Consider the following 17,522-nt stretch of genomic DNA (forward strand, 5'->3'; position numbering starts at 1 on the left):
AACGGCTCCATTCTTGTCCTCAGTTAGTGTGTGGTATTACAACTTTAGTCCATACAGTTTGATGAAACTAAGCTGCAATACCACACACAATCTGAGGACAAGCATGGTGCTAGGAAAACATGTTTTGTTTTGTTTTTTTCTTTTCTAACCCTGGATAAACTCTTTAGGCTCTAGGCAGTGATACTGTTGACTGATTCTGATAGCAGATATCGGAATATAACTCCATGTCAAGTTGGTTTAAAATAAAATACCTTTAAATTTAAATTGTAAAATTATATTAAAAGTGGACCAACAAAAACACACAATCTCAGCCATCGTTGGACTGGGCCGGACCGGAGGATCCTCTGGTAGGCCCCAGCCCCCTACGCTGATGCGGCACACTGACTGTTGGGGGAGGGAGGGCCCCCCAACAGTCATGCAGTGCTGCCTCACGCCCCCCCCCCTTGCCGCACTGCTCCCGTGCCCTCCTCCCCAATCAGTCTTGTGACCACAAGCAGTGTTTTGCTTGTGGTAACAAGAGGCTACCTGGCCCCCAGCTGATCCTCTGCTCTGCTCCCTGGGGGTGTCTTACAGCCAGGCGGTGCACACAGCAGGAAGCTAAGTGTGCGTCCGCTGGGACTTCTGGTTCAAAGGGCGCGTGTTGGTGACGTTCCCTGTACCAGCCCCGGCGCACACTGAGCTTCCTGCTGTGTTCGCCGCCCGGCTGTCAGACACCCCCAGGGAGCGAAGCAGCAGCCAGGAAGGAGAGAAGAAGAAGACAGCCAACGGGCAAACAGTTTGTTAGGTGAGTTGTGTTTTTTATTTTCTTTTTATCTGCTGTGCACAGATGAGGGATATAAGAGGGGGCCATCTATAAGGGGGATATAACATGGGGCAATCTATAAGAGGGTTATAACAGGGGAGCTATCTATAAGGGGGTTATAACAGAGGGCCATGTATAAGGGGGGATATAACAAGGGGCCATCTATAAGGGGGGATATAACAGGGGAGCCATCTATAAGGGGGTTATAACAGGGGAGACATCTATAAGGGGGTTATAAACGGGAGCCATCTATAAGGGGGTTATAACAGGGGAGCCATCTATAAGGGGGTTATAACAGGGGAGCCATCTATAAGGGGGTTATAACAGGGGAGCCATCTATATGGGGGTTATAACAGGGGGCCATCTATAAGGGGGTTATAACTGGGCCATCTATAAGGGGGGATAACAGGGGGCCCTCTATAAGGGGGGGATATAACAGGGGAGCCCTCTATAAGGGGGTTATAACAGGGGAGCCCTCTATAAGGGGGTTATAACAGGGGAGCCATCTATAAGGGGGATATAACAGGGGATCCCTCTATAAGGGGGTTATAACGGGAGCCATCTATAAGGGGGTTATGACAGGGGGGCCATGTATAAGGGGGATAACAGGGGGGCCATCTATAAGAGGGAATACACAGAGGAGCAATCTATAAGGGGGACAACACAAGGGGGCCATCTATAAGGGGAATAACATGGGGAGCCATCTATAAGAGGGAATTCACAGAGGGGCCATCTATATGAGGGAATACACAGAGGGACCTTCTAAAAGGAGGCTACATGGAAGGGAGCATATACTATAAGGGGGATCACACAGAGTCAGCCTACCCACTAAATAAGGGCACAATGGGGCTATTACAGATGTGCAGTTTGTAGAGAGATGAGGATGGTGCCAGAGTAAGGAGGCTAATATGTCTGGCAGATTCTGTGGATTTGTGGTTTGGAGAAGTTCTTATGATGGCCCAGGGTGAATGGAGAAGAAAATGAAAAGGAAAGAACTCTGATCAGAGAAGACATCCCCTTTAAGTCACTGGATATAACTGCACTGTAATGTATATGGTGTTCAGAGCTGGCTCTACCTCTATGTGATTGTATGAGGTGATATTGTACAGAGGATTTTATTTAGTAGCAGCAGAGGTGGTGTTAGTCAGTATGTGGTGGTATTAGTCAGTATCAGTGGTGGTGTTAGTCACTATGTGGTGGTATTATTTGTTACTTGCTATCTGGTACTGTGTTTTATTGGTTTTAGCATACAGGATTTGGTCAGAAACAGGTATGGCGGTAATATGTATGGTGATATTTCCTTCCTATATACTGTATATAGTTTTCAGCACATGAACATTCACTCTATAGAATGCACATCACCAATCCTAAAAAAGCACTGTGTAATGGGAATGGTTCCTTGAGAGAACGGCAGTAGAGGAGGAAGTATGTGTTATAAGGGGGTTATAACAGGGGAGCCCTCTATAAGGGGGTTATAACAGGGGAGCCATCTATAAGGGGGATATAACAGGGGATCCCTCTATAAGGGGGTTATAACGGGAGCCATCTATAAGGGGGTTATGACAGGGGGGCCATGTATAAGGGGGATAACAGGGGGGCCATCTATAAGAGGGAATACACAGAGGAGCAATCTATAAGGGGGACAACACAAGGGGGCCATCTATAAGGGGAATAACATGGGGAGCCATCTATAAGAGGGAATTCACAGAGGGGCCATCTATATGAGGGAATACACAGAGGGACCTTCTAAAAGGAGGCTACATGGAAGGGAGCATATACTATAAGGGGGATCACACAGAGTCAGCCTACCCACTAAATAAGGGCACAATGGGGCTATTACAGATGTGCAGTTTGTAGAGAGATGAGGATGGTGCCAGAGTAAGGAGGCTAATATGTCTGGCAGATTCTGTGGATTTGTGGTTTGGAGAAGTTCTTATGATGGCCCAGGGTGAATGGAGAAGAAAATGAAAAGGAAAGAACTCTGATCAGAGAAGACATCCCCTTTAAGTCACTGGATATAACTGCACTGTAATGTATATGGTGTTCAGAGCTGGCTCTACCTCTATGTGATTGTATGAGGTGATATTGTACAGAGGATTTTATTTAGTAGCAGCAGAGGTGGTGTTAGTCAGTATGTGGTGGTATTAGTCAGTATCAGTGGTGGTGTTAGTCACTATGTGGTGGTATTATTTGTTACTTGCTATCTGGTACTGTGTTTTATTGGTTTTAGCATACAGGATTTGGTCAGAAACAGGTATGGCGGTAATATGTATGGTGATATTTCCTTCCTATATACTGTATATAGTTTTCAGCACATGAACATTCACTCTATAGAATGCACATCACCAATCCTAAAAAAGCACTGTGTAATGGGAATGGTTCCTTGAGAGAACGGCAGTAGAGGAGGAAGTATGTGTTTTTTAAAATTTCTTCCAGACTGAGCACATTTACATAGAACTTATCGCTTGAAATATTATTTAAAGTGATACAGTCACCCCCTCTTACTCACGCTTCATTTCATTGGTGGACAGTGTCGTCTAGGTGGGACTTCATGGCAGTTGGGTCTCATTTCCTGGCTGGAAGCCCCGCCTAGGTGACACTGTCCACCGATGAAATTATGTGATTTTAGAGCAGAAAGAAGACATAGACAAGTGTTATACATATATATATTGAATGCAGCATCTAAGCTTGTGATTGGTGTGGAGAACCGCACCATCACTTTAATGGACTAACTATATGCAAAGCTGAATGACAGGTAAGCTAAAGACAATTATTTGGAAGGAATGGTGTGAAATTCATAAATGGATTCCTAGGGGGAGATTTATCAAACTGGTGTAAAGTAGAATTGTCTTAGTTGCCCCTAGCAACCAATCAGATTCCACTTATGATTCCTCCCATTTTCTTTTAAAAATGAAAGCTGGAATCTGACTGGTTGCTAGGGGCAAGTAAGACAATTTTACTTTACACCAGTTTGATAAATCTCCCCCACAATCTTCAAGAGGTACATAAAGATTTGTGGCATGATTCCTGTGCGGTCTATTCACAGTGGAATTTCAGCAATTTTTACTCAACACCTTGGTGTTCTCCCAGATTTATGTTCCACACATGGTTATTTTTGTTGCATCATTAACTGACTAAATGGGCCATTGAACCCTGGAATATATATGGCTTCTTAATAAACAGACTCTCTGACCGTCAGCTCACCAGGAGATAATCGCTTAGAACGTGACAGCTTGCCTTTGTGGACAGCATCGCTTAGCCTGTATTTTATCTTGTATCTCATAAAGTTTGCTATAGGTCATGCATGTTGCATAGCTCAGCTACCTTGGTTGGAATATTTATGTGGTTCTGATAACTACTGCTTGAAAGGACATTTGGCTTTAACCCTATAAGGAAGGAGCCAGTTTTAATTTTTGTGCTTTTGTTTTTTCCTCCTCGTGTTTAAAAGGCCACTGCACTTGTATATTTTCACCTACAGACCCATATGAGCCCTTATTTTTTTGCGACACTAATTATACTTTGCAATTACAGATTTAATTTTTTGCAAAAAATACGCTGCGAAACCAGAAAAAAATTATATGTGCAGTGAAATTAGAACAAAAGGTGCAATTCTTTTTATTTTGAGGGGTTTCATGTTTACGTTGTTCGCCTTATGGTAAATCTGACATGTTATCTATGTTCCTCAACTTAGTATGATTACAACGATATGTAACTTGCATGACATTTATATTATTTGATGGCTTTTAAAAATAAAATCCTGACAGCTGCATTTAAAAGTATGCTGTGCCCCCCTCCCTGGTGTCTAGTGGGGGGATATCCCTTCTACTGAGCCGGCCGGGGCTCAGTGTCGCACTGATGCTGAACCCGGCTCTGCAATTAATTCATCTGGTCTGCTGCAGACTAGAGTAATACAGCAATGATCTGATCGATCATTGCTGTATTAAGTATACTGCAGTGATCTCTATGGGAGATCACTGCAGTAATACTGAAAGTTCCCAGGGGGACTCAAAGTATAGAGTGAAAAAAAGTATTTTTATTAATAATAAATCCCCTCCCCTAATAAAAGTTTGAATAACCCCCTTTTCCCATTTTATAAATAAAAATAAATAAGCCAACATATTTGGTATCACCCCGTGCGTCATCGCCCCAACTATTAAATTATCACATTCCTGATCTCGCACAGTAAACGGCGTAAGCGCCAAAAAAACGCCAAGGTGCAACATTTTGTCACATCAAATCCAGAAAAATTGTAATAAGTGATTAAAAAGTCGCATATACGTAAGCAAGGTACCAATAGAAAGTACAGATCATGGAGCAAAAAAATTACACAGCCCCATAGACCAAAGGATAAAAGCAATTTTAGGGTAAATTCACACGGGCGGATCCGCCGGGAGTATCGCACAAGAAATCCACAGCTAATCCGCAATACATGTATTAATAATAATAAGAATAATATGTGTATTGCGGATTAGCTGTGGATTAGCTGCGGATTTCTTGTGCGAGACTCCCGGCGGATCCGCCCGTGTGAATTTACCCTTAAACACATTTAGTTTTTTTTAAAGCAGTCAGATGAAATAAAAGTAATATAAATTACATTTCATTGTAATCATACTGACTTAAGGGACATATATAACATGCCAGTTTTACTATATAATGAATGTAAACAGGAAACCCCCTAAAATGAAAACAAATTCTTTCTTTTTTTTTTCCAATTTCACTGTACAAATAATTTTTTTCTGGTTTCACAGCATTGTGATTAATCCTCCCAGTATTACAAAGCTCAGCTCAGAACTGGGGGAAGGAGACTAAATAGAAAATAAGTATGTAAGAAACTGTTAGTCTCACCATGGGCAGCATCATATGAAAAGTTATGAATACCCCTTTAGGGTGCCTTCACACATACCGGATCCGCAGCGGATTTTACGCTGCAAATTTGCAGCGAAATCTGCTGCGGATCCGGTCCCATTCATCCCTATGTCCCATTCAAACCAGTATGTGCTTTAACCCCCTGCTGCCAGCATCCCCGCCGCCCCCATCAGCCCCGCCGCCTGCAGTCCGCATCTCGCCCGCCTGACCGCCTGATCATCATACCCTCCGCTGCCCGATCGCAACCCCCCGCAGTCCCGGCCGCCCGCCTGATCGCCACACCTCCCCGCAGCCCCAGCCGCCCAATCGCCGCACCAAACCCACCCCCGCCCGCAGCCCAATTGGACCCCCGCAGCCCCGGCCGGGGCCGCGGGGGTGTGGGGGATGTGCGATTGGGCTGCGGGTGGGGGGGTCAATGCGGCGATCGGCGGGCAGCCAGGGCTGATGGGGGGGTGCGATCGGGCTGCGGGGGGTACAGCGATCGGGCGGGCGAGATGCGGACTGCAGGCGGCGATGATGGGGGCGGCGGCCAGCAGGGGGTTAAAGCACATACTGGCAGCGAGATGTCAATCTCGCTGCGAGTTTGTGCTATCAGGGATGAATGGGGCTGGATCCGCAGCAAATTTCCCTGCAAATTTGCAGCTTAAAATCCGCTGCCGATCCAGTACGCCCGGGCCCTACCTAAGTTGCTGACAGTTTGCTGTTGTTGGCAGTCCCTAGTGAGCATGGTACCTTTTGGTAATTTGTCTATGCAGTGGATTATGCACAATCTCACCACTCCTTCTTCCTCCTCTTTCCTTTTCATGAATAATCAATACTGCCCGGCCTCCTACTTACTCAGCTGTCAGCCAGGGTCTCTGATTGCAGATGAGTCCTCTGTAGGCAGTTTGTCTAAAAGACTCAAGATATACTCAGATATAGTTGTCTCTAACCCCAAATGTGTTGGAGCTGTGGTCTAGAGGTAACTCACCTGTCTACAGACCTGCCAGCAGTTGGAAAAGAAATATAGGTCTTAATTTTTTTCTTTTTTTTTCATTATTGTATCATATTTAAGGCTGTGTTCCCACACAGTATTTTGCAACCAAAACCAGGAGTGGATTGAAAACACAGAAAGGCTTTGTTCACACACTGTTAAAATTGAGTAGATGACCATAATTAAATGGTAAATTACGGCCGTTATTTCAAAACAATGGCCGTTGTTTTAAAATGACAGCAATTATTTGCCATTAAATGGGGGCTATCCACTCAAATTAAACAAGGACTGCTGGAAGGTCTCTAGACAGGTGAGTTACCCCAAGGCCACAGCTCCAACACATTTGGGGCGAAAGATTCAACTACATCTGAGTGTTTCTTTCAGACATAACCTGCCTCCAGAGGACTGATCTGCAATCAGAGACACTGCCCAAAATAATGAATTTTTTTATTCTGAATAACATGCAGAACAGATAAAACAAACATTCAGAAACAGCTGAAAATGTTATAAGTTACTGTACAGTATAGCAATCAGCATGTGGTGTATAATGTATAGTAAGTGCATAAGCCTGGAAAAACAACAGCAGCTTGTAGATACAGGATGGAACTGCAGATCCTCATAATGCAGTATTAGCAGCAGTATGTATAGCTGAGTGTGAGTGCAGGCACATTATAGCAGGAATGGAGAGGATGGGAAACACAAGGACTGACAGAGACTGCAGGGAGCATGGAGAAATAAGCAGGGAATATGTGAGTACATACATGCAGCGCTCTCTGTCCACGGAGAGAGGTGTTACAGCTATGCCCCTCCCCCTCCCACCCAGTACAGGGAGCTCCTAAACCAAAGCAATGCTCTTAAACCAAGTTACAATTTTGAAAAACTGTGAGCTCTTCTTGTAAAACGCTCTTAATCCAAGTTACTCTTAAACTAAGCTACCACTGCATAAGCAGAAGAGTAAAATGGTAAAAATAGTTACAATCCTTATTCATATACTGTTTACAATGAAGACAGAATGACTTACCGTGAAAAAAAAATTACAACCAATATACCTTATGTTTAATGTTTGTTCATTAATTCCTGTGGTGCTTATTGTTTTTGTTCTTTATTGTAGGCAAAGGCAGCTCAAGCATCTCATCCGACGTGAGTTCAAGTACAGATCACACACCGACTAAAGCCCTGAAGAATGTGGCTACTAGTGAAGGTACACATCTGGTCCCTTTAATCTGCTCCTGCCAGTCCTGGGTGTCAAGCCCTGCTGTCAGTATTGTCAGTCAGTATTGTGGTCCTCATATTGCAACCAAAACCAGGAGTGATATGGTGAAAAGGATTCGCTGCACCTTACTGATGTATATGGAAAACCACCTACTTCGAGTGCACCACTGTCTCAGCGCTAGGAGAGTAATAATGAATAGGAAGAAGTAGTAGGCTCTCTAAAAGAGGGTGAAATAATCTATACAAGATGGTGTAGAATGTATACTTAAATAAATCTAAATTGTGACGATATAGACCATGTATATAAAAACGATCTAAGTAATCATTAAACATTTAATATGACATAAAAAATGCATGAAATGGTTAATCCGTGTCTATGGATACACTTCTATAAAAGACATAAATTTATAAGAATCAAATCAAGATAGTTCAATACCACAATAATCGAATGCAGCTAAAATATACTTGATATATCAAAAATCTAACAATATATGATGAAATATAAAAATATAAAATATAAATGAAATAAATTTAATATAGATGAAAATATTGATTAAAAAGTAAAAATATAAAAATATAAAGTATCAATATGAGCCCAGTGGTATTTGACTGCGCCGGGCCCAGCGCAGTCAATCCACATGAATGGATAAACAAGTGATCCCGAATCCCTGTGCCGAGTACTAGTTCATGTCGGCAGTATACCGTTAACGTAATCTCCGCTATGGAATAATAGCTATAGTCTATCTTGCGAATCCTATGTATTTTATAGGTTGTTGCAATATAGATATCTCAAAGAGGCTCCGTAATGATAGATTGCTGTGATACGGGCCGTAGTCTTTATAATCGACAAATGTCTTTTAGATATAACTGTTATTGTAAACATATAGGATAAATTGGAACAGTGGTGGTGGAATGATCCACCCCTCACCCTTCTGAAGACGGCTCTCACGGACCGATGCGGTGCTGTCGTAGTGACCCGACCATAGATGGATTCGGTCTCCCTGGGGTCTATGTTCCCGTGCTCTGAGTTATATTTTATATTTCATCATATATTGTTAGATTTTTGATATAACCATTTCATGCATTTTTTATGTCATATTAAATGTTTAATGATTACTTAGATCTTTTTTTATATACATGGTCTATATCGTCACAATTTAGATTTATTTAAGTATACATTCTACACCATCTTGTATAGATTATTTCACTCTCTTCTAGAGAGCCCACTACTTCTTCCTATTCAAAACCAGGAGTGGATTAAAAACACAGAAAGGCTCTGTTCACACAATGTTGAAATTGAGTGGATGGCCGCCATTTAATGGCAAATATTTGCTGTTATTTTAAAAGAACGGCTGTTATATTGAAATAATGGCAGTTATTTACTGTTATATGGCGGCCATCCACTCAATTTCAACATTGTGTGGACAGAGCCTTTCTGTGTTTTTAATCCACTCCTGGTTTTGGTTGCAATATGAGGACCACAATACTGACTGAAATATACGTAGTGTGAACCCAGCCCAAAGATGAATGGTTACAGCATTTATCTTAATATTTATTAACAATAAAAATTGGACATTATGGTTTGACTGTTTATTTATAAATATTGTAATATTTCAGGAAGCAGTGTCTATGGTGGATTTAAAGTGTCACTTTAAAGTGTAACTTTCAAAATCTAAATCAACAGTAGAAGTGAAATAAAGCAAGTTTGCAATATACATTGTTTTTGTTATTGTTAGCATGCTGTAAAACAAAGCTGAACTTACCAGAAATCCAGGTCCAGTCTCCTGAAGGCAGAAAAAAACAGACTAAACACAGGAATTCCGGCCAGTACAGAGAGTCACGGCTCAATGTGTCCGTCAGTCACATGATTGCCTTCTCTCTGTGAGCGCTCAGATGGCCTGGGAGAGAAGGACTTCCTGTTTTCTGACTCTTTTAGAAAAAAAACTGTCAGAAAACATGATAACAAAAAAATTAATAAAATAAAATAATGAATGTAAATTGCAAACTTTCTTTATAACACATCTACTGCTGATTTAGATTTTGTAAGTTATAACGACAGGGACACTATAAGTAGCTGCTAATAGGCAGGAGTAGCCAGCAACGAAGGTCAGTAAGAGAGGCAGTTGTATTTTAAGGGTGCAGTGTCTGGGTACTGCTGGACCAGGAACTACTTTGTGTTCTATGTTACTGGATAAATTATATAGATAAATCTGTATAGTGGATGCAATTGTATATGTAGTTCTGTGTTGCTTTTGTCGCTGTGCTTTTGTTAATATTTGATGTACACTACTGTATGGGTATAATTGGTACAAGTGTGAACTGTTGTAAATCCTTGTTGGTATAACTATGCATAAGCACATGTAACACTGGGTGTGCAGTTGGGGCTTGCACTGTATTCTCCTACATGGCACATCTGTTGGGGGTTATAGGGCATGTTTCTAGGCTATAACCGGTTGTATCTGACCTAGTTCACCTCCACTTTTCTCAGTACATACAAAAATGGGACCCTGTAACCATAACATGTGATGTGTTGTTTTGTTTTTCTAATTATTTATTTAGAGCCCTACTTCAGGGGTCTTATTGGCAGAGCAGTCCTATAATCACTCTGTGTAATAGGTCCAAGAATCAGCCGACAGACAAGCAAATGCTCATTCGTTGACTAATCACATGGTTTTACCATTTGCTGCGGCACTATACAAATAATAATAATAATTATTATAATACCATTTTACAGTTGGCCCTATACTACTAATAATATTATAATTATTATTATTATTATTACTATTGAAATTATTGAAATATTATATGGAAATAGAGGGCAGCATAAACGATCAAGCCATTTTTCTGTGCAGCGCTGCCTGCAGGATTAGCGACCTGTACAATAGGTTCACCAAACAGCACAAATCTATCTGATTGGTGCTTGTGTTGGGCAGCATTTGGCCCATATTATAACACCCTTAGTTCCATTTGTGCCCTCTGTACTAGTAGATGGGGGTCTCAGTAGTAGGTAACATATATTTATTTTCTCTTATGTGTTTGTGTTTTATGTAGTGTCCCTTTAATGCTGTAGTGGCCTGATTGGAAACCACCATTTCATTAAAACATGTTTAAATAATAATAATGATAGATTCTAAACAAAGAGCACTAGGTGTACAGACTATGTTCAATATAGATGCAGATAAAAAGATTAAGTTTGTAAGACTAGACCCTGTCATACTCCTGACCCTGCTTCCCGATCCCGAATTCCAGTCACAGTGAGAATGAACTATAATTCTTTCCATTTGTTCTTTTTTCCCCCTAGTAACAAATGAAAGAGTGGAGCCCTTGCCATTATAGAGGTAGTGACCCAGGGCTGTTATGCTGGACTGACATTGCAGTCGTAAACTTTATTTCTTTCCACTAATGGAAGAGTGAAAGAGAATTTGCAGCACCTAGTGCTTCCATCAGTGCAAACTTGATTTTGCAGTTTTTGCCGTGCATGCATCATCCTTTCCTCAATCACACCACCCTGTGGGTTATTTATTATCAGTGCTAATTACTTGAAAACAGAGAAATGTGTATGTTCAGAAGAGGTTGGGAGGATGTGCATGGGAGTCTCCTAGACCTCAACGGATCAAAACTTCATATAGGTCTCTGTAATGTCAGTGTGCATTTAATTGAATTAATGGAAATACTGTACCAATAGGAACATGTCATTTGTGTCATGTTGGGAAAATCAGAAAGTTAGAGCTTATTCCCATGTGCCGTATTTTACAAGAAGTCCTGTAGTGGAATGTGCACTGATTGGCTGTGTGGGCCGTCAGTGACCATGGAGCCAGAGAAGCAGGTGGGAGTGTGGGCAGGTAAGCACGATCTGTTTAAGGCCCGGAAGATAATTAGTTAAATAGGCAGTGACTGCATTCTCGCAGCATGAAATCCCCTGTGAATGCAGTACGTGTGAACACACCCTAAGGGTGCAGTCACATGTACTTTATTGCGGTGGATTTCACGATGCAAGTTTCACGCAGTGAAATCAACTGCCATGTTGATTACTAGTCTTGCAGCGGATTTTCATTACACTGCAAGAACATAGTGCCATGTCCTTGTAAAACTTAGATATTTAGTTGCTGTGATGTTAAAAAATAATAATAATAATAATAAAGTGTCCATGCTTACCTTTCATGCTCCCCCCCCCCCAGAGGCCCTCCTGCTTGCTCCTCCTCTGCTAAGTGATGTCCCGCCTAGCCAATCACTGACTGCAGCAGAACAGCGCAGTAATTGGCTTAGAGTGCCACCACTGAGCGGGGGAGGAGCAAGCAGGGACACCTAAGGTAAGCATGGGCTCTTTATTTTTTAATTCAGCAGCTACAGCTTGTAATCTGCTATAAGAATTGAGTGCTACAGACTTTAATAGTTATCAGTATGGCAGCGGATTTCTCTCTGAGAAACTTGCAGTGTGAAATCTGCTGCATGTAAATGGACCCTAAAGGTATAAAGGTATTATCCTGGGTTTACAAAAACATGGCTGCTTTCTTCTAAAAACAGCAACATGTCCTCAGTTTGATTGTGGTTTTGTAGCTTGGTTTCATTGAAGCAAGAAAGTCTAACCCTAGATAACCTGTGCTTTTCTAATCCTGGATAACTTATCTGTGAGTCAGATTTGCATGTACCACCCTGTTTTTAAGCGGTTGTCCATAAATTTATTTTAATAGTGATATGTGCTCAAGATGTGACTAAATAATATATAAAAAAAGACTCATGCCAGTACTTTTCCTGATGCCAGGCACTTCCTGCTTTCATCTCACTCTGACAATCTCTGAAGGTGGGGGGGTTACCACTGTAGACAGTGATTTTCTGGTAGGATTTTCAATGTGTCAAAACACAAGCAAAAAGTGCTTGTCATCAGGGAATAGCACAGGCAGGGAATCTGAAGCAGGTGGTTACATTTTTATTTCTTTTAATGAAAGTGGTGAGTGCCACAAATTTTGAAAAAATTTTTAGACTGCTGCTAGTATCTGGATTGCACCACACAGTGCTTGGCGTTTTACTGCATTGATCTTGTGTAGTGATCCTTTTTCTTTTCCTCCTGTCTTTTTAGATTAACAAAGTGCATTGTAAGACACTATGTCCCATCTTAATGCTTTAGGAATTTAGGAAAATAGCAGTGTGGAATGGGTCCAGATGTATGCTCATTGGCTGAATCATGGTGGCGTCCAGCCAGCCTCGCACTAAAACAATTCAAGAATGTTATTTATTTAATTTCCCCCCCCCCCCCCCCCCCAGATCTATCTCCTCCTCCCTTCTCTGTTAGTGCTGTGCTGGCATAGAAAGGGATGAAATCATATGTTACTGACCTTCTAAATACCTCTTCTAACAAGCCAAAAACCCACATAGTGAATTACTCGCTGCACTGTTGTTGTCACCATTAGAGGTATTTACAGTCTGCTTACTTGTGTCTTGGTGTAACCTGAGACCTTAAGCAGTTATCAGATATTATCGAGACAAACAACATAATGCTCTCTGATTTAGGACAGGGATTATCAATATACATTCCTTACTAGTTTATGCTGTACATCATAGCCCATTACATATCATAACAAGTATCTGCATATTCATTTTGCCTAAGACAAAAAATATATTTACAATACTTAAATTGACACATGAAGTTTGGAATCAGTCACTCAGCAGTACGCCTGCTCAGGAATTGATGACATAGTTCAAGTGACTCTGTACCCACAATCTGACCCCCCAAACCGCTTGTAACTTCGGATAGCTGCTTTTAATCCAAGATTTGTCCTGCGGTCCGTTTGGCAGGTGATGCAGTTATTGTTATAAAAAACAACTTTTATACTTGCAGCCATGTGCCCTACGGGAGTGGCCTAAATTGCGTATGCATTAGGCTGGCACAACCTCTCCATCCCTCCTCCTCCCCGCCCTCCTCATCATTAGGAATGCTCCAGGCAGATTGCCTACTATTCCCCACCTGTTTCAGTCCGGCACATGGGCTGGATCGTTAAGGACCTGTACAATGTTCAGCATGGAGAAAATGTTCCAGTGGCATTCCTAATGATGAAGAGGGTGGGGAGGAGGGACGGAGGGGTGGTGCAAAGTTAGGGCACAGAAATTCTAAGCCACGCTTGAAGCCTCAAATTTTAAGACAATAACTGCATCACCGGCCAAACGGACCGCAGGACAGGTCTTGGATTAAAAGCAGCTATCCGAAGGTACAAGTTGTTTGGGGGGGTCAGATTGTGGTACAGAGTCGCTTTCGGTTCAGGAGAACACTGGCATGTACAGTGGTTTTATTGAAGACGAACCAGAAGCCACCTCATACTGGGTTTGGTTGACTTCTTTATGCTATTTGCCCTGTGGTAAAACTTACATGTTATCTATATTCCTCAAGTCAGTACATTTACAACGTTAGTCAAATAAAATAAATGTTATATAAATTGGTTGCTTTTAAAAAATTAAAACTTAAAAAAAAAATTAAAATAGCTGTTTTCTGATCCTTATAACCCTTTTATTTTTTTGGTCTATGGAGCTATTTGAGGTGTTATTTTTATCGCCATGATCTGTTCCTTGTTTGACCTTGCTTGCGTATATGCAACTTAAACACTTTTAAGGCCAGTTTCACACGTACCAGAATTACAGCGGATTCCATGTGGGCTCTGCAGCGAAATCCACTGTGATTCCCGGTACTATCAGTTTGAGGGTGCCTTCACACATAGCGGATTTTCCGCTGCGGATTCGCAGCGGATTTGACTAAATGAATGAACATAGCATCAAATCCGCATCATTAAATCCGCTGCGGATCCGCAGCAGATTTGACAGTGCGGATTTAATGCTGTGTTCATTCATTTAGTCAAATCCGCTGCGGATCCGCAGCGGAAAATCCGCTATGTGTGAAGGCACCCTGAATGGGTTTTCATACTTGCTGCACATTTTACATTCTATTGCGAATATGTAAAGCCCCTTCCCACTTGACCCATCACTGCTCGGCTAATATGTTACCTGGCCGCGCTCCCACTTGCCTCTTAGGCTCCCGGCTCCCTGACATCCCGCTCAGCCAATCAGTAGCTGCGGCAGGTCAGCACACTGATTGGCTGAGTTGGACACCATTCAGTCGGAAGCCTAAGAGGCAAGTAGGAGCGCGGCCAGGTAACATATTAGCCGGGCAGTGATGGGTGAAGTGTGAAGGGGCTATACATACTCACAGCAGTATGAAAAATGTGCTGTATGAAAATCCATAGAAAATTACAGGATCACAGCGGATTTCGTAAAGTGTGAAGCTACCCTTACTAATAAAGGGGTTATTCAGCGCTACAAAAACATGGCCACTTTTCCCCCTCTCTTGTCTCTTTAGATCAGGTGTGGTTTGCAATTAGCTCCATTACTTCAATGGAACTGAGTTCCAAACCCCACCCAATCTGGAGACAAGAGCGAGGGAAAAGTGGCCATGTTTTTGTAGCGCTGGATAACCCCTTTAATTCCTGCCGAGTTTCTGTGTCGTGCCTCATTACGCTAAAAGTCCATTTTTTGTTAGAGATGCTTATCCTGATATCCCTAGTATTGAGTGTTTGATTCCTAATATAAGCTGTAGTATTAATCAGATTTTTGTAAGAAATAAAACTTCAATAAGAGCCTTTTTTGTTATATTGTATGCCTAAGGTTGGTGGGTAAGAGTTTCATCTCAATACCCATCAGCTAAGCAGACACATCTATATTTCTTTAAACACATTACAGGCTGTATGCGCCAGCAGAAAAAAAACAGTGAGATCTTTCTTTGTAATTTTATTTGAAGTTGTGGTCTGTTTAACCAATTGTAGCAGAGTGTACAGACATCATGTTACATTCTGCACACCGTCCAGCTTTAACAACAGACCAAAAGCTTTAAAGCAAACACCAGGGAAGGAAATCAAAATCTAATTAATCCTTTCCCAAGACACGTATATGAATGCAGCAGCGCTCTTATTTTTCTTGTCTAGAGTAGAGGATAAGTTTTCAGTACACTTATGCCATGCAGATCTTCTAAATCATTACCAGCAGATGATAGCAGGACGAAGCTTGACATTACGTCTGCAGCAGCAGATAAAGGATGTTTATTCTGGGTATAGTGTAACTAAAATTGAATTGCAAGGACTGGGGTGGATTTATTGGTGTTTGTTTAACTTTTAAATGCGTGAGCACACATAATGTGGCTTTACAGATAGATCACAATTATATAACAACCCCCCCCCCGTTTGTCTCTCTGTACATCTTTCTATATATCTAATTATTTTTAAAGGGGTGCTTTCGAGAAAAAATGTTTGCATGCAGTGGTGTATTCTTTCCAGTGTGACATGGTGCTCTCTGCTGCCACCACTGTCCAGAGTATCACAGAACTAAATGCCCTACTGTTTTGGACAGTTCCTGTCACAGACTGTGTGTGTGAACTTGGCCTCATATGGAAATCAGACACTTTTTTTTACTGTTTATGAACACATCCTTACATTGCACTCGAGTTGTGATTTTTATATGTTGAATAAGTGAAGAAACATTGGCAAATATAGTTATTTTACTCTGTGTATTTTAGTTCATCTTTTAATTGCTTAACCCCTTAAGGACTGCAGGCAATCACCATGTCTGGCTAATTAACCATTCAAATGCTGCTCACAGCTGCATTTAAATGCTGTTACACCCCATACCCCCCTCTACGCTGCATTTCTAAGTGTGGCTTGGGGTTAAGCAACATAATGACACTGGTCCTATCTATGGGCTCTAGCAGCCCTTAGTAAAGGAGCATCAATATCAGAGATGAATGCAATACATGTGTACTGCACTGATCTCTATAAGAAATCAAAAAAGTGTTTTCATTACTAAAAGAAATCCCATTATAAAAGTTTTAATCACCCCCCCTTCGCTTTTTATAAATGAAAAGTAAATAAATAAAAAAAGCAAACATATTTGATATTACAGCGCACTGAATTGCCTGAACTACTGAATTATAGCATTCCTGATCTTGCAGGTAAACGGTGTAAGCGCAAAAAAATGCCAACATGAAAAATGGCCTATTTTTGGTCACATCAAATCCCCTAAAAAAATTGTATATATGCAAGCAAGCTAACAATAGAAAGTATAGATCATGGCAGAAAAAAATACACCTCAAATAGCCCCAAAGTTCAAAAATAAAAGTGTTATAAGTAGAGATGAGCGAATTGCCCTTCTAAATGAAACGTCATTTGCTCGGCAGTCTGCTTATATGCCGGTTGTCTTTGATCTCCGTGATGGTGCTGCCAGTTTCCCAAGACTGGATCCAGCTTTTCCCAACATCCAGAGCGGCAGGGACAGCGGCATCTGGCAGGGAGCGGAACAGAGTTGAAAGACAGACTGCTTCGTTTCTTATAGATATGTGATTTACTCACCTTTAGGATGATAACAGAGAAATTTTAAACACATTTTAGTTTTTTTAAAAAAGGTTTTCATTTTTTAAAAGTGGTCAAATAAAATAAAAGTTTTACAAGTTGCATATCATTGCAATCATACTGACTTAAGGAAAATTTTACCATAGGGTGAACAGCGTAAACACAAAAACCCCTGAAATGATAAAATTCCATTTCTTTTTTTCAATTTAACCACTCAAATTTATTTTCGGTTTCGTAGCATGAAAGTCTGTCATTGCAAAAAAAACAATAGGTGTTGCAAAAAATATGG

At 41.3% G+C, this 17,522-nt stretch overlaps 1 protein-coding gene across 3 annotated transcripts in view; it reads left to right on the forward strand.

The window, feature by feature from the left end:
- The window catches only part of FBXL7 (F-box and leucine rich repeat protein 7), a 193,196-nt gene that overhangs the window by 75,431 nt on the left and 100,243 nt on the right, over positions 1–17,522 (forward strand). For 2 of the 3 annotated variants that reach the window (XM_069960246.1, XM_069960245.1), the window contains exon 2: positions 7,753–7,842. In XM_069960246.1, the coding sequence (XP_069816347.1) occupies positions 7,753–7,842 (90 nt within the window). Of the gene's footprint in view, positions 1–3,497; positions 3,558–7,752; positions 7,843–17,522 lie in introns of those variants that run through there. The other variant, XM_069960247.1, reaches the window with a different exon arrangement.

This window comes from Dendropsophus ebraccatus, chromosome 2 (genome assembly GCF_027789765.1).
Source record: "Dendropsophus ebraccatus isolate aDenEbr1 chromosome 2, aDenEbr1.pat, whole genome shotgun sequence".
Classification (NCBI taxonomy): Eukaryota; Metazoa; Chordata; class Amphibia; order Anura; family Hylidae; genus Dendropsophus; species Dendropsophus ebraccatus.